This window comes from Peromyscus leucopus, chromosome 23, assembly GCF_004664715.2.
Source record: "Peromyscus leucopus breed LL Stock chromosome 23, UCI_PerLeu_2.1, whole genome shotgun sequence".
Lineage (NCBI taxonomy): Eukaryota > Metazoa > Chordata > Mammalia > Rodentia > Cricetidae > Peromyscus > Peromyscus leucopus.
The window spans coordinates 15,583,668-15,605,384 of NC_051082.1; the positions used below are offsets into that span (position 1 = coordinate 15,583,668).

Here is a 21,717-nt window from a genome sequence, read left to right on the forward strand (position 1 = left end):
AAAAAAATGGAAACATTAGATTTGAACAGAAACTGATACATTCCTACTAGTAATATGAAAAGGTGGGCGGAACGGTGTCCCTCAGGAGAAACTCAAACGTGGCATTTGTGTATGATGAAGATTACTAGACCCTAAAGAAGAGGGATTTTTTTTTTCTTTTGGTTTTGTTCTGGTACTCACTCTGTAGACCAGGCTGGCCTCAAACTCACAGAGATCTGCCTGCCTCTGACTCCGAGGTGCTAAGATTAAAGGTGTGTGCCACAACCACTGGAAAAGAAGAGGGAATTCTAATACCATGGACCAGTCTTGAGGAAGTGCTAAGTGAAATAAGTCTGCCACTACGTGTCAGGAGCAAAGCACATCCCTAGCCTCTGCAGGAGCCTGGGTTCCATTCCCAGCACCAAAAGAAGAAGAAAAAGAAAAAGATAAACACTGTGATTCCACTAGAAGAAGGTTCACATTCAGAGACAAACAGGACAGAGGTAACCAGTGACGGGGAAAGAGGTGGGGTGGGGATAATGGTCTAATGAGAACAGGGCTTCAGTTCTCAACTGCTTTTTGTTTTTCATTGTTCTTTTTCCAACATTTTTCTATTGACATTGAGTGGGGGAGTGCCTACTGGGACTGAACCCAGCATTACACACAAGCTAGGCAAGCACTCTACAAACTGAGCTACAATCCCGGACCAGAATTTCAGGGGTTGTTTGTTTTTTTTTTTTTTTCTCATTTATTTATTTGTCTGTTTGTTTGTTTAGAGAGCATGTATGTGTGTGTGAAGATAACTCGCAGAAATCTCCTCTTCTCTCCTGCCACCATGTGGGTTCCAGGGATTGAACTCAGGTTGCCAGGCTTGGCAGCAAGCATCTCTATCAGAGTTTGCTTTGCAAGAGGGAAATGGTTCTGGAGATGGAGGATGCTTGATGGCTACATATAATGTTAATATATTTCAGCCACTGAACTGCACACTTAAAACAGTGAATTTGTTATACATAATTTGATATTTAAATTTTATATTTTTAAAACAGAGAAAACTGTACAAAATAGCTTGATGTTAATGTGGAAAAATCTGTCTGAACACACACATGTCCAGGATATAAAGAGCTGGGCTATTTGGAGTCAGGGCACAGCATCCTTCTGAGCTGTTTCAAACTCCACTTTTTTGTTTTTTGTTTTTTTTTTTTTTTTTTAAGATTTATTTATTTATTATGTATACAGAAGAGGGCGCCGGCTCTCATTACAGATGGTTGTGAGCCACCATGTGGTGCTGGGAATTGAACTCAGGACCTCTGGAAGAGCAGTTGGTGCTCCTAACCTCTGAGCCATCACCTCAGCCCCAAACTCCACTTTTTATTAAATGTATACAGTGTAGAAGCTGGAGGGATCGGCGTCATCTTCAGGTCTCTCTTTGGCTTGGAGCTCACCAATTAGGCTAGATGGGCCGGCCAGTGAGCCCCGGGATCCTTGTCTCCACCTCCAGGGCACTGGAATTACAAGAGCACCACCACGCCCGGCTCTTTTAACGTGGGTCCCGGGATCAGTCCCGTGTCCTCCAGATTACAATGCAAGCACTCGGCCAACCGAATCATCTCCCCGGCCCTGAAGAATGAATGGTTGGTTTCTGTTTGTTTGTTTGTTTTGTTTTTGTTTTTGTTTTTTGGTTTTTCAAGATAGGGTTTGTGTAACAGCCCTGGCTGTCCTGAAACTCACTTTGTAGCCCAGGCTGGCCTCAAACTCACAGAGATCCGCCTGCCTCTGCCTCTCCGAGTGCTGGGATTAAAGGCATGCGCCGCCATGGCCAGCGTTTATTTTTTTAACTAATCTCTTCTGAGGTTTTACTTTTGTGTGGGGTGTTTGGCCTACGTGAACATCTGTTTAGCACAGAGGTACTGAGTACCTGGGAGACATGGGATCACCTGAGACTAGAACTACAGACAGCTATTAGCTGCCAGGAGAGTGCTGGGAGTTTCCTGAAAGTGCTCTGAACTGCTCAGCCTTCTCCAGCCCATGATTTATTTTTAATCATGTGTATATGCCGTGTGTGTGTGTGTGTGTGTGTGTGTGTGTGTGTGTGTGTGTGTGTGTGTGTGTCTTCCGTCAGAGACCAGCAGTAGTATAGCCCCAGAAGCTGGAGTTACAGGCAATTGTGTGTTGCCTGATGTGAGTGCTGGGAAGTGAACTTGGATCCTTCTGGAAGAGAAATATATGCTCTTAACTGCTGAGCCAACTCTCCAGCCCCTAAATTACCGATTCTTATCAAGAATTCCTCTGCAAGTTATCATAGACCTCAATGAGGCCCACAAAATTCAGCTACCATCTGACTCAGTGTTTAATGATAAATTTGCAAAGTATGAAGAACAAGTTAACCCTGATTACATGCCAAGTCTATGTTAAGCCCCTTACATTCAGCCTCACAGCCAGGCGGTGGTGGCGCGCGCCTTTAATCCCAGCACTCGGGAGGCAGAGCCAGGAGGATCTCTGTGAGTTCGAGGCCAGCCTGGTCTCCAAAGCGAGTTCCAGGAAAGGCACAAAGCTACACAGAGAAACCCTGTCTTGAAAAACAAACAAACAAACAAAAAAAAAAACATTCAGCCTCACAATTTTTCTTTCTTTTGAAATGTGTGTGTGTGTGTGTGTAAGAGAGAGAGAGACAGACAGACATGTGTATACAGGCATCCAGAGTCCAGAAGAGGGCACCAGAGTGTGATGGGGGAAGACAGTGCAGAGGTTCCTCCACCTTGTACTCCTCCAGAGGCTGCCGTTTCCAGGTTTAACTAGAATCCCATGGAAAACTGCCCAACTCTGTTCTAGAAACCAAAGGTCAGGATGTCCTAGCAAACTCATCTTAGCCTTTGTTAAAACTGCTTGACTGTATGGAACCTACTTCAGCTGTTTCCTTAGCTTCTGTTCAAACTGCTTGCTTTAAACTGCTTACTCTGCAGCTGCCAAGAGATTCCTAGATGAGATCTCTGCCCTTAAAAACCATGTTCTGAACACTTGGGGCTATACCTAGTCCCAGCCAGCTGGAATAAAGACCTTCACTGGCTACACTGTGTCTGAGTGGTCATCTCTGGTGGGCTCCCCATAACATTATCCCCTGGAGCTGGAGTTAAAGGCAACTGTGAGCCGCCTGACATCAGTGTAGTGACCTCAGGTCCTCTGAAGAGCAGTATGCATTCTTAACCACTCAGCCATCTCCTCAGCGCAATCTTGTTTGCTTGTCTTAGTGATTAAATGTGCTCTTTGACTGTACCATACCTGTGTATGGTACAGTCTCTTTACCCGCCCCTTGTCTCCCTCCTCTCCACCTCCTCACCCTGCCATCCCTCCCACAGGTCCCCCTCCCACATTCCTGCCTTTTGTTTTACTTTGTGACCCATTAATCAGCCTCACAATCATGTGAGTTAAACCAAACCAGAGTAGCCGGGCGGTGGTGGCGCACGCCTTTAATCCCAGCACTTGGGAGGCAGAGCCAGGTGGATCTTTGTGAGTTCGAGGCCAGCTTGGGCTACCAAGTGAGTTCCAGGAAAGGCGCAAAGCTACACAGAGAAACCCTGTCTTGAAAAAAAAAAAAAAAAAAAAAAAAAAAAAACCAAACCAGAGTTAAGGACCACCGGACGAGGTAAGTCTTGTTTTGCTTCCGGTGCTGAGGATGGAGCTCCTGCACATACACACACACACACACACACACACACACACACACACACACACAGCATCCACACTGCTACTGAACTACATCCCAGCCTTCACTGGGATCCTAAGCTAAGAAGTCCATCCACCACACTGCTACTGAACTATATCCCAGCCTTCACTGGGATCCTAAGCTAAGAAGTCCATCTCCAGAGTCCCCAGGACTTCAAAACACTACAACTCAGACCTCAGGGACTGAGCCAGGTCAGCAGGTACCCTTAACCACTGAGCCCACTCTCCAGTGCCTGTTTGGCAACATGACTGTTACTATTCAGAATGAAGCCTAGTTTTTCTGAAGTTCTGAAAGCTAAACTACTCACTAGACAAGGTCTGTGGTCCCCTGTATCCCTTTTCAAGGGTTGTCTTTTTTTGTTTGTTTGGTTGGTTGGTTGGTTTTTGCTTTGTTTTTCGAGACAGGGTTTCTCTGTAGCTTTGTAGCCAGCTCACTTTGTAGACCAGGTTGGCCTAGAACTCTCAGAGATCCCCCTGCCTCTGCCTCCAGAGTGCTGGGATTAAAGGTATGCGCCACCACCGCCCGGCTCAGCTCTTGTCTTTTATTTTTCTTTTGTTGCCTTAGGCACTCATTGCTCACCTCAACCTCCAGCTGTTACATGGCACTCAGTTCTAAGAAGCTGGAAATACTTGGTCTCTACCACTAGACAGTGCTATAAGGAGTATGGCAGTGAGTGTGAGCACACACAAGGAGTGCAGCAGTGAGTGTGAGCACACACAAGGAGTGCAGCAGTGAGTGTGAGCACACACAAGGAGTACAGCAGTGAGTGTGAGCACACACAAGGAGTACAGCAGTGAGTGTGAACACACATAAGGAGTACGGCAGTGAGTGTGAGCACACACAAGGAGTGCGGCAGTGAGTGTGAGCACACACAAGGAGTACGGCAGTGAGTGTGAGCACACACAAGAATGAGCAGAGCAGTCCCTGAGGCAAGTGCAAGTCCATCTCCCCCGCATTCCCGCACCTTTTTGAGAGGCAAAGTTGCCTCTGTAGGCTTAAGAGGACAGTAGTACTTGAAAGTTATTCACGACAAGGACATAAAAAAATAAACTTAGAACTGACACACACAAAAGTTGTCACATTCTCTTTTTCTTTTGTTATAAAGCTAGGGTTAAAACACAGGCCCAATATTCCTACCCAAGAGCTACACTCCCAGCCACCAAAGTCCCAGAATTCTTCATCTTCCCCCACATCCTCCAGACAGGGTTTCTCTTTGTAGCTCTGGCTACCCTAGAACTCACTCTGTAGACCAGGCTGGCCTCAAACTCACAGGGATCCACCTGCCTCTGCCTTCTGAGTTCTGGGATTAAAAGCGTGAGCCACCACCGCCCGGCTAGAATTCTTAATGTGTGTGTATGTGTGTGTGTGTGTGTGTGTGTGTGTGTGTGTGTGTGTGTGTGTGTGTGTGTAGAGGTCAGAGGACAACTTTTGAGGTCAGTTCTCCCCTCACCACGTGAGTGGGTCCCAGGGATCAAGCTTGCTCTCCCGGCTTGGTGGGAAGAATGTTCCCTGTTTAGCTATCTAGCTAGCTCCCCGGCCCACATCCGGGATTCTTCCTTTTCCTAGAACTCCACAGTATTAAAGATCCCACAAATGATACTACTTTTCATTTGCTAACTCCACTTCCTTCAGAACTGTATCCACATAAAAGGGATGGCTTGTGTCAGTTAACAGAGAATTAACAAGGTTAGTTCAAATCTTTAAAACAGAGCCCTTGTGTCTCTAGACGTGTCCTACTTCTTCGTGCCTTTGTGGTAAATTTGCAGATGCAAAGCACACATTTTTCACAGCATTTTATACCACACCATGATATACTTTGTGGAAGCGATCTACCCAAGTTGGAGAAACAGGAGCGCCAGGGTGGTCTCACCTGTCCACAAGAATTTCGTTTTTCTTCTTCCACTCTTCAACGGTAGAAATGTCTTTTGCCTCCAGTTTCTGTTTCAAACTATTTATCTCTGCTTCATAATAAGCTCGAAGATCCGCCACGTGCCGTGCGTGCTTCTCCTTGAGGTTCTGCCGGATTCTGTCGGGAGGAGGGAAAGAGGCCCTTAGGACGTGCACCCTCTACCCGGACAGACATCCATCCACATGCTCCAGGGCTAACTGCAAGGGGTGGACCTGGGGCAGCTCATCCTCACTGTCAACCTGACAGACGTCACCTAGGAGACACAGAGTGTGTCTGTTAGGGTGTTTCCAGAGGTTGAACTGACCCACCCTGAATCCATGGGCTGGGGTCCCAGACTACGTAAGAAGGACAAAGAGGATAAAGCAAGCTGGACACCAGTGCCATCTCTCTGTACCTCCTGAGTGCAGACACGGTGCGACCCTCACGCCTGCCACCCCGCCACCATGCCTTCTCACTGGGATGGACTATGTCCCCTCAAACTGTGAGCCAGAATAACCCTTCTTTCCTTTAGATGCTACGGCCGGGTGGTTTGGTCCCAGTGATGAGAACAGTAGCTACCACACACACACGCCACAGTCATTCTCATAGCCAGAGTACAACCTGCTCCTCCACCCACCCCGGAAACCACAACAGACGCCCCATATGCTCTAGACAAAGACCCATTCTGATGAGCTCCAGTTGACAGGATGCCTTTGTCAACACCTTTATTTTTGATTTTGAGACAGGGTCTCACTGCGTAGCCCTGGCTGGCCTGGAACTCACTCTGTAGACCAAGCTGGCCTTGAACTCCCAGAGATCCCCCTGCCTCTCCTTCAAAAGTACTGAGAATGCAGGCATATGCCGCCACACCCAGCCTTTGTCCACATCTTATCTCTCACTTCAACACAGCTGTTAATAGTGGAAAACCAACACTGGTTATACTTCATTTTCTATTTCACTGGGGTCCAATAGAAATCACTCTCATCCTTCAATCAGACATGACAAGTCTATTAACAGTATAAGCCAGTCGCTGAAATACATACTTAGACAACATCACAGGATCTTCCAGGGAAGCCAATGAAATGCATTCTGGGACACTGTTGGCTGTACCTGGAAGCTGGGACTGACTGACTGAGGTGGAAGCCACTGTGACAGTGTTGTCTTCATCTACAGTTTTGACTGAGATGTCGTTGCTAGTGATGGTGTAGAGTGAAGGGATCGTGGAACTGGTCCTGCTTTCACTTTGGAATGCATGGCTTTTCCAAGTGTCCACAGGTGACGCTTTCGTAGTTGAAGGATATTTGGGGAACCCAGATACCTGAGAAACGTTATGACTTGCTTGTGAAAACGAGTCAATGTCAGAGTGACTAGACAGGCTTGGCTCCAGAACGGAGTCTGGGGAAAAGGATATTCTGTCTTCAAGAGCATTCAGGAAGCCATGGGGCCGAACCCCCGCCGCCTGCTCCTTTGGCTTCATGTGGATGGCTGGCTCGAGACTCAGGACCTGGAAGTAAGATTGACAAGCATCAAGTTAGGCCGTGGCGCTCAGGCTGACTCGCTGGCTGTCAGGAAAGTGGGCTTTAGCTCTCGGGGACAGATGAGGCTAAAGAGACACTCATGGATGGCTGGGGTTGGAAGCAGGGGTGAGGTCCCCCTCAAGAAACTGCCGGGTGTCACTTTGTTTTCCAGGATAGGACAGTGACAGTCACTTCACCTCATTACTACACTTAAAGATAAGAAACAAAATCATTGAAATGGTATTATCAACAATGAAAAACATCTGACATCAACACCTTAAAAAAATCTCTCTCTTTCTCTCTCTCTCTCTCTCTCTCTCTCTCACACACACACACACACACACACACACACACACACACACACACTCACTCACACACACACAGGTATTTAAAAGAACTTTACAATCTGTATTATATTTATGCATTATCTTATGTGTACATGTGTGTCCATTCACAGACATGTGCCAGGGCATCTTGAAGAGACAGTTCTCACCTTCCACCACAGGGGACCCAGAGATTGAATTCAGGCTATCAGGCTTGGGGACAGGTACCCCCCTGAGCCATCTTCCCAACCACCATATAGTTTAAACTTAGACCCTACTAAGCCCCCACGAAGGCAACATTGGTTTTTTAGTTGGGAGTGTGAACAAGATCTCTCTGTTGCTTAGGCTGGTCTCGAACTCTTGGACGCATGTGATCTTCCCACTGTAGCCTCCCAAGCAGCTAGTTAGTACTATAGGCATGCACTAATACACATAATTTACCAGAAATCAATAAACTAATAATAGTGCGTGTGTTCATGTGTTTTGTGTGGTTTTTTTTTTTTTTTTTTTTTTGTGTGTGTGTGTGTGTGTGTATGTGTGTGTAAATCACAGGCAAACTCTGGTGTCATTCCTTAAGCATCTTCCACCTTTTGCTTGAGACAGGGTCTCTCACTGGGCTACAATTCTGCCAAGCAGGCTCAACTAGCTGCTCACTGAGCTTCCAGGGATCCATTCGTCTCTACCTTATTCACACATGGCTTTTTTCTTTTTTTATTTATTTAAGCGTGTGTGTGTGTGTGTGTGTGTGTGTGTGTGTGTGTGTGTGTGTGTGTGTTTACTTCTTTCTTGTGTTTCCTTGTTTTTTTGGTTTTTTTTTTTGGGGGGGGTCTTTGTTTTGTGGTGCTGGGGATCAATCCAAGCACGGGCTTTACACATGCAAGAGCCCACATCTGAGCTGCATCCCCAAATGCCATCGATTACAGGCCTTTCCACCCCCAGTGTGTTCTCCTCATCACTTGATCAGAGCATATGCGTGCATGGTCACGGAGGACAGCACACACTGAGGATCTCAGACCTGAGAGCAAGGCAAAAAGATCAAAGAGTTCAGGGTCACGTTCAGCTACAGTTGAATGTCAGGTGGGACTACCTGAAACCTTGTCTAAAAAAAAGTAAAAGATACAAAATATTTATATTTCTTAAAGAAAATAGTGTAATTAAAATGCTTCATAATTATGTTACAAATGCATCCAGTGGGAATTTTGAAAGGACACAAATAACCATCAGGTCTAGGAGAAAGGGAAAGGGAAGAAATTAATACACACACACATACACACACACACACACACACACACACACACACACACACACACACACGACAAAGAAAAGAAATAGTAGGCAAGAAGCATTTAATTCCAAAAACATTAGCTCAGCATTTTTACTTGTTGGTTTTGAATATCTGTGTGTCTGTGTGTCTGTGTTCACACTAAAGTGCCTATCCATGTGAAGGCCAGGACAACCTGTGCTCCACCCACTTTTATTTGTGAGACCGCCTCTCACTGGCCTGGAACTTGCCCACTAGGTACAGCCTGACTGGCCGTGCGGCCCCAGAGACTGCCTGGCTCCAGCTCTCACTGACTGAGTTCTTTCCCCAGCCTGAATCTTTGTTTTGTTTTCTTGAGACAGGGTCTCACTGTGTAGCCCAAGCTGCCTCCAACTCACAATGATCCACCTGCCTCAGTTTACTTAGTGCTAAGATTAAGGAAATGTACTACCACACCTATCTTAAGTGTATTTTGAAGTAACCCATTTTAAGATTATATAGGAAATGAGATGAGATATAACTGGACAGAGAGTCTGACTCTCAAGCCTATGCTTTCCCCGGCATTTCAGAAGGTGAATGCAAAAATGAAAAAATCTACGATGGTGAAGTTACCTTCAATCATAAAACACAACACACGCGCACACATGGGGGGCTCTGCATTACCTCGCTCAGCGGCCTCTCTGGGGAGGACGGCACAAACATCTTCTCCAAAGTTTCAGGCAAAGAGTGATACAAGTCCTTCTCCTCCAGCTTCCAGTACGTCAGCCCTAATGTGCAACACCGAGAACAGAAAGGAGTGAGGACGGGCTTTAAACAGACATTCAACCCCAGGCCAGAGAGGGCTCAGCAGTTTCCAGAGGCTTGCTTCCAAGGAACTCACATGATGGAAGGAGAGAACTCCACACACACCATGGTATGTCCTTGTCCCCTGCCCCCAAATAAATAAATAATATAGTAAAAATGTGTTTCAAAAATATAAACAACCAAAATTAGTAATAGCTAAAAATGTATTTTAGGGGGCTGGAGATGGCTCAGTGGTTAAGAGCACTGACTGTTCTTCCAGAGGTCCTGAGTTCAATTCCCAGCAACCACATGGTGGCTCACAACCATCTATGATGAGATCTGGTGCCCTCTTCTGGCCTGCAGGCAGAACACTGTATACATAATAAATAAATCTTTAAAAAAAATGTATTTTAAAGGGAATTTTATTTGCAAATACAGACTGCCATATAATCAATGTACAGAGTTAAAATTCTCCATTTATTCTGGGTACAGTGGCATAAATCTGTAATCCTAACACTTAGAAGGCAGAGGCAGGAGGGTCACCATAACTCTGAAGACAGCCTGGTCTACATAGTGAATTCTAGGCCAGCCAGGGCTACATAGTGAGACTCTGACTCAAAAAAAATGTAGATAGCTCCTAATAAACAATACCCTAGGCTAACCTCTGGCCTCAACAAGGATGCATGTAAATGTGCATGTGTAACCCCACATGCATGAATCCGAACACACACACACACACACACACACACACACACACACACACACACACGAGTAGGGCTGGGAGAGTGCTTGCCTAGCATGCATGAAACCTTGAGTGCCCACACAGAGCAGCATAAATCAGGCATGCTGGCACACTGCTGTAATCCCAGCACTTGGAGATGTAGAGAAAGGAGAGGAACAGGAGTTCAAGTCATCACTTGAACTAGCAGCTGGGCCAGCCTGGGCTACATGAGACCTTTTCAAAAAGAAAAGAGGGTCATGTACAAGGTGGGGTTCTGGGAACAGAAACTATTTTCAAAGGATGGTAAGGGCTGGTTCACTGAGAGAGTAACTCCCAGGAGAGTTTCTCCCATCAGCAGGGAACATTTGAGTAGGGGAAGCAGCCGGACAAAGTCTTCAAGTGAAGACTCTGAGCAGAGTTTCAGCACAAGGAGGAGAGGCAATCAGCTCCATCCTGCGGAGCCTTGTGGGGCTCTGTATGGATGCTGGCTGCTACTGTGAGGAATGGGAGCCCTGGCCGAGTTTTTTGGGTGGAGGAGTCCGTATACAGAGGAGCACTCGGGCAAAGATGTTGCCAACAGACTGAAGGCCGAGGGTAGAACCACAGCAGGGAGGCAGGTCAGAAGGTGGCAGCCAGGGAGACAGAAAGAGGCGGCTGGATTCCGGTTTCTGCTCAAGCAAAGCTAATTCACACTGCTAAGTGGACCGACATGGGGGAAGAGTGCTAAAAAGGGGAGTCAGCACATGAAGCCAGGAAGACAGAGCAGCGGGGTCATGGCTTGCGGAGGAGCCGAACTTGCTGGAACCTTGCAGAGCAACAGAAAACGGCTGCGGTGATGTCTGCAGCTAGCTAGAGCCATACGGACATGCTGCTGCACCCCACTCTTGTGGAATTTGTAACACAAGCTAAGGCAAACGGGAAAGCTGTGGAAACGGAGGATAGGCACCCACGAGGCTTTTGGAGGAGTCACACACTGCACACGCTTCTCATACCACAGTAGGAAATAAATGAGAGCAAGCCGGGAGAAAATAAACTCTAAGTTCAGGGGCTGGAGAGAGAGCTCGGGAGATAAGAGCACTTGCTGCTCTTCCAGAGGACCCAGGTTCAATTCCCAGCACCCACAAGGTGGCTCTCATCTGTAATTCCAGCTTTAGGGAACCCAACACCCTCTTCTGGCCTCCCAGGGCACCAGGCATGGACATGGTGCATAGTCACATGTGTGAGTAAAACACTCATATACACAAATTAAAATAAAAGTTGTAATTCTTTCTTTTAAATTTAAGTTCCAGGCCATGTGCTTTAATCCCAGCACAAGGATGCAGAGGCAGGAGGATCTCTGAGTTTGAGGCTAGACTGGGGTACATACTGAGTTCCAGGACAACAGGACTATATGGTGAGACTTGTCTCAAAACAATTTTAAGACTAATTTCAGTTCCATACCTGTTCCGGAATCAGACATGCAAGAAGCTGGGCTCTCCGTTGGTTTACTGAGGTAAAAGGCACGAGGATGTGTGGCGGCGGCGGCAGCAAGGTTGGGCTGCAAGAGAGGAAAGAGGACAATTGGTGGGCAGCTAACTGCATCTGCACACACGGCTGACCCAGGAGTACGCCAGGACGCGACCCAGACGCACGGCCTCAGCAGCGCACCAACAGCAGTGTCAGCCCTCCCCGGCAACAAGAACACAGTGGGAGATGAACAGGGCGGGCTTCTCCCTCTTGTACCGCCTGCCACTGGGGAGCTAGAGGGTTGTTAGAAGGAACCAGAGAGCCCAGGGCAGACGTAATCTAGGAGTTCAGACTAAACTGTACTGACAGTCTGCTATTCATGTCTGACAGTAATTTGAGAAATCTAGGATTAGTCACTGAGTGAAAAGTTAGCCGGACAGGGTGATGCATTCCTTTAATCCCTGCACTTGGAAGGCAGAGGCAGGCAGATCTGAGTTCGAGGCCAGCCTGGTCTACAGAGCGAGTTCCAGGACATCCAGGGCTACAAAAAATAAAACCCTGCCTCAGGGGAAAAAAAAGAAAAAAAGAAATAAACCTACCAGTCTGTTTATATCATCACAACTCCAATAAATCAAATGACTCAAAACCACAAATCAATATGAAATTCAAATAATAAATTACTTTTGAGTTGTTTGTAAACAACATTAAACCCAGGGCCCTGGGTACACTAGGCAAAATGCTCTATTACTAAGCTACAATTAAGCCCGCCCTTCTGTTTCTTTGAGACAGGGTCTTGCTATGTAGCCCAGGCTGGTCTAGAGTTCACTATGCAGTCCAGGCTGGCTTTGGATTCAAGGTCATCCTGCCCTCTAGTCCCTAAGTGCTAGGATTTTAGTGTATACTACCAGGCTCTCAGCCTGTTACTTCTCGCTCACAAAGGAGTGGCTGCCGGTCACACCAAAGGCTGGAAGTGGCTTCTTACCCATCCTGATGAAAAACAAAACATGGCGTTCAAGAGGTGACCCAGCAGGTCAGGGTTAAGAGCAAGTTCTTCTCTTGCAAAGGACCCTGACTCAATTCACAGCCCTGGCTCACATCAGATGGCTCACAACCACCTTTAACACCTCCAGTTTCAGGGGGTCCAATGCCGTCTTCTGGCCTCCATAAGTATGTACACACGCACGCAGCATGCATGCACGCACACTCGTGTGCAAATAAGAAGGAAATCTTTTTAAAGAAACAAAAACTGAGTCACCCCTCTTTCCTCATAGTACCCCTAACACTGTCACACACAAAACTATGTTCTGGGAATGGCACAGCACAGTGAAATGTGTGCCACACAGGAAGAGCCTCTGCTAGGCTTCATGCTCACCACTACAAAGAAAAGAAAAGCTGTCTCAGACAGAGATGCTTAACAGGGACATTGTCTTCTTTTTTCTTTCCTTTTTTTATTTATTTATTTTTGGTTTTTCCAGTGTATCAAGATTTCTCTGTGTATCCCTGGCAGTCCTAGAACTAGCAACTCAGAGATCCACCTGCCTCGGCCTCCTGAGTGCTGTGACTGAATTCGAGTGTTGCCACGCCCAGCAACACTTTCACCGATATCTAACTAGGTGCTCCTCCTCTTCCATCCTCCACAAGTCAGAGGACCTGAGCAGCGCCTTATTAGAAGAAACAAACACAAGTCTGCTGCACGGGGTATCACGACACTATTTGATTCTTAGAACTCGACTGTTCCAGTCTGGGAAAGTGACTACCGAGGACCAATCAAATACTCCCAAGTAAAGTATTTAGACCTCACAGGCTTCTGAGGTTCAGTCCTCAGGCCTGGGGCTGCATACCATGCACCAGAATATTGCTACACACAACTGCTGGACGCAAGCTTCTGGGCAAATGAATCCCCCATCCCTACCCCACCTACACCACCCCTAAAAGGCTATCCACTGGAGAAGGGGGCCACTTGAAATAAAGTAACAAAGGCCTTCTAAACACAAACCCTCTTAGCCAAAGATGTTGGCCTGAGCTCTGCTCAAGGACCTCCTGGAGCGCAGTCTAAGGGCCCATCTGAGAAACCCAAGTCCTTCAGCTCATGAAATGGAAACAAAGAAAAAAGAGCAACTTAGCCCTGGAAAATGCTTGTGCCACACAATACACAGTCAAGATGGAGTTCAAAGTAGCTATTTCCCGGAATAAACCGGCACTGTGCACGGGACAAGCCCATCGAAGGAGAATTCTGATAAGCATCCCATTGTGGAAAGAAACTGAAAACGGGGCACAGGGAAGGGCTCAAGTAAAGAGTCTCCAACTTTCGGGAATCCAGAATTCTTCTCCAAAACGAAATGCATCGGGCCCGCCATCCCCACGTCACCAGCCAATACCACCTCAAAACTACTGCAGCAACATCAAAGAAACCTGGTTCCCCAAATGAATCAATGCCCAACATATCCTCCATAAGGAACGATTAACCTTGCCTAGAGGATAGCAGGAACCAGCCCTCCTCTGGCTCACCCCTCCTGACTGCCCTGCTGGGTACTGTCAGCAAGGCTGGGGTGGCTGCTGGTCTGATTCTCTGACCTGATGAGGACGAGCCAGCACACCTGCTGGTCCAGACAAAGCACACAACCAAACCAGCTGGGGAACTTTTCGAGGCCCTCACACACCACATCGATGCCCACGAATAGAAAACTCCTCAACAGGCAGACCCACCCCTGAAGCACTCAGAACACCTAGCACAAGCAGCCAGAAGGAGTATACTTTTAAAGCTCAGGGGACTCCAACATACAGCGAAGTCTGGGAACCACGAGGCGACATTAAATACAGATCGAGTCACAACCACAGATCTCTACAAGAACCCACTGACTCCACAGGAATAAACCACAAACTGGAAGTAGGAAAGTCTTGGGGCTGGAGGTGTGGCAGCACACAGGCACTCAGCATGTACACACACAGAGAAGGAGGTTAGCATGGGGCAGGGCGATGCACCCCTGGAACCCTGTAAGTCAGAAGGCAGAGGCAGGGGGATCACAAGCTGGAGGCCAGCCTGATCTATGTAGAGAGACCCTATCTCTGAGGGTAGAGAGTGAGGTGGTATTTCAGTGTTAAGTTTTATAAAACAGAAGAAACTATTATGTAGGAGAATGTTCTCACTTTATGCCAAACAACTACAAAGAAATAGCAATTTTCTACCCAATCTCCAAATAGTTTGACTTCCAAAGTTACACAGAGAACACTATCTGGGGGGGGGGAGAGGTATTTCGAAGTGCTCAGCACATACAGTACTACTGTTACAACATACTAGTAATATATACCATTTGAAAGTGGACAAGTATTCTACCACTGAGCTACAACCCCAGTCAAAATTTGTTTTTCTAGTGAACCGGGGTTTTTAGATTTTTGTTTTTGTTTTGTATAGCTTTGGCTGTCTTGGAACTCACTATGTAGCCCAGGCTGGCCTTGAACTCAGAGATCCACCTGCCTCTGCCTCCCAAGTGCTGGGATTAAAGGGGTGCGCTACCACTACCCAGCAAACTGGACTGGGTTTTTTAATGGATCACTGTCTTGGTAAATACAAACACTTCCTACAAAGAGAATGGGAGCTCTAAACCCCCCCCCCTTTAAATGTTGTATGTATTGATGCTCTGCCTGCGTGTTATGTCATGTGGGTGCAGCGCTCGTGGAGGCCAGAAGCGGCATCAGGTCCTCTGGAGCTGGAGTACACACTGTCATAAGTTGCCGTTAGATGCTGGGAATCAAACTCAGGTCCTCTGGAAGGCAGCCACCACTTGTAACTCTCTGTCTTCATTTGTGTAGAATTTTGGCCTTCATTAGCTCTAATTTCCAGCCTACTAAAGAAGCTGGATTTTCTGTGTAGTAAATCACAGTCAATCCTGAGACAAAAAAAAAGGTTTGTGAAATTCAAGGCCGAACAGATACTCAGTGGTTAGGAGTACTGGCTGCTCTTGCAGAGGACTGGGGTTTGGCTCCCAGCACCCACGTGGTGACTCATAACCACCAGTAATGGCAAGGGATCCCATGCCCTCTTCTGGCCTCTAGAGGAATTGCATGCACGTGGTGCATACACTTGCATGCAAGCAAACACTCTTACACATGAAATTGGATAAGTCTTGCCGGGAGATGGTGGCGCACGCCTTTAATCCCAGCACTTGGGAGGCAGAGGCAGGCGGATCTCTGAGTTCGAGACCAGCCTGGGCTACAGAGTGAGTTCCAGGACAGGCTCCAAAGATACACTGAGAAACCCTGTCTGGAAAAAAAAAAAAAAAAAAAAAAAAAATTGGATAAGTCTTAAACAACAACAAAAAAAGCCAGGTGGTAATGGTGAACACCTTTAATCCTAGCACTTGGGAGGCAGAGGCAGGTGGATTTCTGAGTTCCAGGCCAGCCTGGTCTGCAGAGTGAGTTCCAGAACAGTCAAGGCTCCACAGAGAAATAATGTTTCCAAAAAAAAAGATTTGTAAATGAACAAAGGAGTAAAAACACAGAGACCCCAGTGTGGCCATCAGGAGCCACAGCATGCCAGAAGAACCACTTATCACCTACTGTTTCGACTGGAGGCTTCCGGTTGGACTCGCTCCCCAGCTTGGGTCTTGAGTAGCCATCTTCTGTGTGTGCTTGCTTTGGCTGGTTCTGCTTCAGCTTTTGTGCCCATGACGTTATAGATTTACTACTTAAAGAGAGAAAAACGGGATCACTTTCTTTAGAAGCCATTTGTCAGCACAGTTCGGAGTGCTTCAGTGGGTAGTGTGTTGCTTTTCTACTGGTAAAAAGGGGCAGGTGCAAGGGGGCACACCTTGATTCCAGCACTCGGGAGGCAAAGGCAGCAGACCCTGGAAGTTTGAGACCAGACTAGTCTATACAGCATGTTCTTGGACAGTCAGGGCTATATAGAGAGACCCTGTCTCAAAAGAACAAGAAACAACAACAACAACAAAAAGTGATGTTTTACTGATTCTCCTAAATCTCTTGTTTTAGATTTATTTTCACTGGGGCTGGAGAGCTCATAGTTTAAGAGGACCCACATGGCAGCTCACAATGTCTATAATGCCAGCTCCAGGGGATCTGACACCTTCACAGAGACATACCTGCAGGCAAAACACCAATGCACATAAAGTTAAAAAAGAAAAAGATCTATTGTCATGTGCATGAATATTCTGCCTACACATACGTATGTGTACTACTGTGTGTCTACTGTCTGCAGAGGCTAGAAGAGGACAGCATAGACTATACATGGAGTACCCTACACCTGGAGTTCCAGGTCACTGTGAGCCACTGTGGGGGTGCTGGGAACTGGACTCAGATCCTCTAGAACAGCAGCAAGCACTCTTACACACTGAACCACCTCTCCAACTGCAAATGTCTTTCTTAAATTTTCATTCATTCATTCATGTATTTATTTATTTATTCTGTGTATATACATGATGTGTGTGTGCCACAGTGTACCGTAAAGGCCAGACGACAACTTTGTGGAATCAATTATCTCTTACCATCATGGGTTCTGGAGATAGAACCAAGGTCACCAAACTTGTACGGTGAGCACCTTTTTTTTTTTTCTTTTTGAGACAGGGTTTCCCTGTGTAGCTTTGCGCCTTTCCTGGAACTCACTCTGTAGCCCAGGCTGGCCTCGAACTCACAGAGATCCACCTGGCTCTGCCTCCCGAGTGCTGGGATTAAAGGCGTGCACCACCACCGCCCGGCTGTACAGTGAGCACCTTTATCTAGAGCCATCTCACTGGCCCTGATTCCCTAACTTTTTCTTTCTTTCTCTTTCTTTCTTTCTTTCTTTCCTTTTTTGAGATGGAGTCTATTATATAGCCTGGATGCTGGAACTTTCTATATAAACCAGGCTGGTCTTGAACTCACAGAGAACCACCTGCTTCTAAAACACATTTTAGATGTGTAAAACTGAAAACCTAGGGTAAACCACAAAATTTCATAAGATCTATTTTTTTTTTTTTTTTACTTTGGAGTATTTTGGGGTTTGTTTTTTCTTTTCAAGACGGTCCTGGATGTCCTCGAACTCACTCTGTAGACCAGGCTGGCCTCTAATTCAGAGATCCTCCTGCCTCTGCCTCCCAAGTACTGGGATTAAAGGCATGTGCCACCATACCCAGCCTAAGTTTAAGAGTCTTCATGAAAGGTTGATTTTGTGTCTGGGTGTTTTGCCTGCATGCATATGTGTGCACGTGTATCCAATGCCTGAGGGGCCAGGAGAGGGTGCTGGATCAACTGGCCTGCAATTACAATTGTTAGCCGCCGTTTGTGTGCTGGGAACAGAACTCAGGTTCTGTTCTGTACAAGAGCAGCCAGAGCTCTAGACTGCTGAGCCCTCTCTCCAGCCCCACATTTAACAATCTCAAAGCACTGCACACGGGAAGAGTTGGGAGTCATTATACACTGGGCTTTTTCATTTCAGTTCTCCACATGCGACTCCAATGTAAGAGCCAGATTTTAACAGTAAAACTGGTTTCTGTCCAAATATATCTCATTCTACTGGGGACCAAATAAAAAGAACATTATTTACTATATTCTAAATGTCATTAATAAACAAGTAAAAGCCCCTTCAAATTACAGAGGAACTCTACATACCTATTTGCTTTTCCACTGTATACTTCCGAAATCTTGTTTTCGCCAAGAAAATTATGTTCAAATTCACCAGGAAAAGTGGAGACATCTTCTTTTAGAGATGCACAAAGCTCTTCAGGGGTCTGTGCAAAAAAGTCTATGGCTGCTGTGCCACCTTCAGGGGCATGCGCCTGCGCCGCGGGAGCTGTGTGCTGCCCCTGGGAAGCCGCCTTGGGCTCCGTGGGTTCCGCGGGCTCCTTAGCCTTGTGGGCGTTCATCTCCAGGACGCAGAAGGTGCCGTAGCCACTACTCACGGAGCTGCTGTCCACATTGCAGTCTGGGTGGGATGAGGAAGATTCTGGCTGTGTCTCCGGTTCCTTAGACTCCGGGTAACTGAGAACAGACACATTTCTTTCGCTGTTTTCGGAAAAGCAGCCCATTTGGCTTTCTGAGGACAGCCGGTTGCTCACAGAACTGCTGCTACAGGACGGCCAGGAAGCATTGCTGATCTGCAGTTTCACTAACTTCCTGATCTCCTCCTGGATGCGCTGAGAACGAAAAGGGTAAAGAAGTACATTAAACATTTTTTAATGTTGAGGGAAGTCCATGCTATCACTCTAAATGTGATGTCTCACCTCCATAAACAAAATTAAGGCATGAACTGTTCTGTCTGCAAATCTCACAAATTAAAAGCATCGCTGTTCAAGGCACCTCACCTGGATCTGCCTATGGAACTGCTCCTGCTGAGCCACAATCTGCTCCTGGCACTGTCGCTCTACCACGCGGAACAGCTGCAGCCACCTGGCCTAAGAAACGATAAAGAATCTTCATTGAACACAATTTTTTTTTAAAGATTTATTTATTTATTATGTATACAGTGTTCTGTCTGCATGTGTCCTTGCAGACCAGAAGAGGGCACCAGATCTCATTACGGGTAGTTGTGAGCCACCATGTGGTTGCTGGGAATTGAACTCAGGTCCTCCGGAAGAGCAGTCAGTGCTCTTAACCTCTGAGCCATCTCTCCAGCCCCACTGAACACAATTTTAACCTAAGACCTCACAAGAAAAATGCTCTAGTGAGAAAGGACCCCCTTCCTTTGTCTGATTTTTTTCCAGACAGGGTTTCACTCTGTAGCCCATACTAGCCTGAAACCCACTACACAGCCCAGTCTGAGCTCAAAACTCACAGCAATCCTCCTGCCTTAGCTTCCTAAATTCTGGGATTACAGGCACCAAGCCTGGGGAAAAAAAAAAACTTGTTTTTTAAATTATTATTTTAATGTAAAATTTATAGGCCAGTTTAAATAGTTCACAATATATACTTAGTGCAACACGACAAAGTCAGAGATTAAGTACCTTTTTTAATGTAACTTGCAGTCTGGGTAAACCTGCAAGTCTTATTTTTAATAATCTGTGCCTTGCTTATTAAAAATAAATCTGTGCCTTATTTTTCAAATGGGATCTTTTCTTAATATTTATTTTCACTTTATGTGCATTGGTGCTTTGCCTACATGTATGTCTGTGTGAGGGTGCTGAATTCCCTGGAATTGGAGTTATAGACAGTTGTGAGCTGTCATGTGGGTGCTGGGAATTGAACTCTGGAAGAGCAGTCAATGTTCTTAGCTGCTGAGCCATCTCTCCAGACCCTCAAATAGAATCTTACATTGTCTTCTGCTGTTGCCTGGTAAGGAGGAGGCCAGAAGAGGGCATCAGATCCCCTGGAACTGGAGTTACAGGTAATGAGCAGCCATGTGGGTGCACTGAATGGAACCCAAGTCCTCTGGAAAGCAGCCTGTGCTCTTAACCACTGAGCCACCTCTCCAGCTCTGCCGCTATATTCTCTTAAGAATTTCTCACGGAAGGCAGTTCCTTCCTTCTCCCATGTGGTACCCAGGGGTGACCCCAGGTCATCAGGCCTGGAGGCAAGCATCCTTACCTACTGAGCCATCTCATGGGCCCCATTATTTCTGATTAGTAGACAGCCCCAGGTACAGTAGTATATACCTGTAGTGCTAGCACTCAGCAAGCTGAGGCAGGAGGAGCCTGACCTAGACTAGACATGGAGACAAAAGACTTCCTAATAGCTGCACTCTGACTGTGCGTGTGCATATGTGTGTATGCACTCAAGCGGTCGTGTACATGTGTGGAAACCAGATAGAGACGAGCCTCAGCTGTCACCCTCAGGAGCTGCCCACCTTGTTTTTTGAGGCAGGGTCTCTCACTGGGATCTGAGACCCGCCAACTATGCAAAGCTGGCCCAGGAGTCCCAGCTCTACCTCTAGAGCATTAGGAAGGACTACAAGAGCCACTGCCCTACCCAGCTTTTTCTGTGGGAGCTGGGGATCCGGGTCAGGTCCGCACTCTTCTGCGGCAAGCCAGCTCCCAGCCCTAGATTTGTCTTCAGTTCCTCATTCTTCCCTCATAAAAGCTACCCATTTCCTGAAGTGCTGAAATGTACCCAGAAGAATCTCACATCCTAAAACAGAGATCAAACAGAATACCTGTACTTTCACTAAAGTGTTCCAAACACTGCAGATCAAAGTGCAAGGAACGAAAGCCGATTCCCTGGAGTCCGTGGAATTGGCCTCGACTTCCCTTCGGAGCCCACATTAAGGTCATGGTCCCTCCTGACTACCAAGAGCAGCAAGCACTTCCCTAAAGAGACACACACAAAGCAAGGCAGGGGCACACCTTCTCTAGAGGGATAAGTCCCACCTTAAGGCGGGGCCCTACCTGCTCAGCAGTAGACGGTATGCGAGTGACCCGGTGTCAGTGAGAGCCGGCCTTGCTGTCATACACGGGTGTCCAGCCTTCCACGGCATCACTGCTGACTCCGGGGACGTCTGCTGCCACACCCCTCCCAATTTCACACCAGCCTCTCCCTGATCTTCGGGCGTATACAAATGCCTTCCACCTCCCCAGCTCTTCACAGGCACTGCTGTCCTTCCGACCTACATCCCCAGACCATCTCCTCCTCCCACCATCCCACGCATTTCTCTATTTCTTGCCGTGTGTCTGTTCTATATTAGAAAATAATAACATTTTCGTGCAGTTTTGTGCATATTGCCCCAAACAAACAAGTCTGTTTCAGAAATGAGCCTGGTACTGGCTCAGAAGAGAAGGTCACTCTAATCTCAGGCATTCCCTCTTTAGCTGCTACCCTCACAGTGAGTCGATAAACTGCAGAGACACCAGAGAACTTTACAGACAAGCTCTGAACACGGATGTGGCACTTACATATGGTAATAACATTCTTTGCTATAAACAACTTCCATTTCCTTTATATCAGAGTTAGGTAGGGGGAGTGTGTGTGTACGTGTGTGTATGTGTGTGTGTGTGTGTATACGCGTGCAAGCGAGCACGCATGCATGGCTGCAGATTGACCTCAGGTGAAAAATAAGCAAGCACTCTGCTACCTATACTATTTTGTTTTTAAACAGGGTTCTGTGTAAACCAGGCTGGCTGTGAACTCAGAGATCCACCTGCCTCTACCTCCCGAG

General features: G+C 46.9%; 1 protein-coding gene across 8 annotated transcripts in view; it reads right to left on the reverse strand.

Annotated features, from left to right (window-relative positions):
• The window catches only part of Mphosph9 (M-phase phosphoprotein 9), a 62,357-nt gene that overhangs the window by 32,236 nt on the left and 8,404 nt on the right, over positions 1 to 21,717 (reverse strand). For 7 of the 8 annotated variants that reach the window (XM_028885804.2, XM_037198739.1, XM_028885801.2 and 4 more), the window contains 7 exons: positions 18,935 to 19,024; positions 18,243 to 18,766; positions 16,197 to 16,323; positions 11,634 to 11,730; positions 9,353 to 9,456; positions 6,632 to 7,092; positions 5,571 to 5,726 (listed from right to left, as the gene is read on the reverse strand). In XM_028885804.2, the coding sequence (XP_028741637.1) occupies positions 5,571 to 5,726; positions 6,632 to 7,092; positions 9,353 to 9,456; positions 11,634 to 11,730; positions 16,197 to 16,323; positions 18,243 to 18,766; positions 18,935 to 19,024 (1,559 nt within the window). The remainder of the gene's footprint in view (positions 1 to 5,570; positions 5,727 to 6,631; positions 7,093 to 9,352; positions 9,457 to 11,633; positions 11,731 to 16,196; positions 16,324 to 18,242; positions 18,767 to 18,934; positions 19,025 to 21,717) is intronic. The other variant, XM_028885803.2, reaches the window with a different exon arrangement.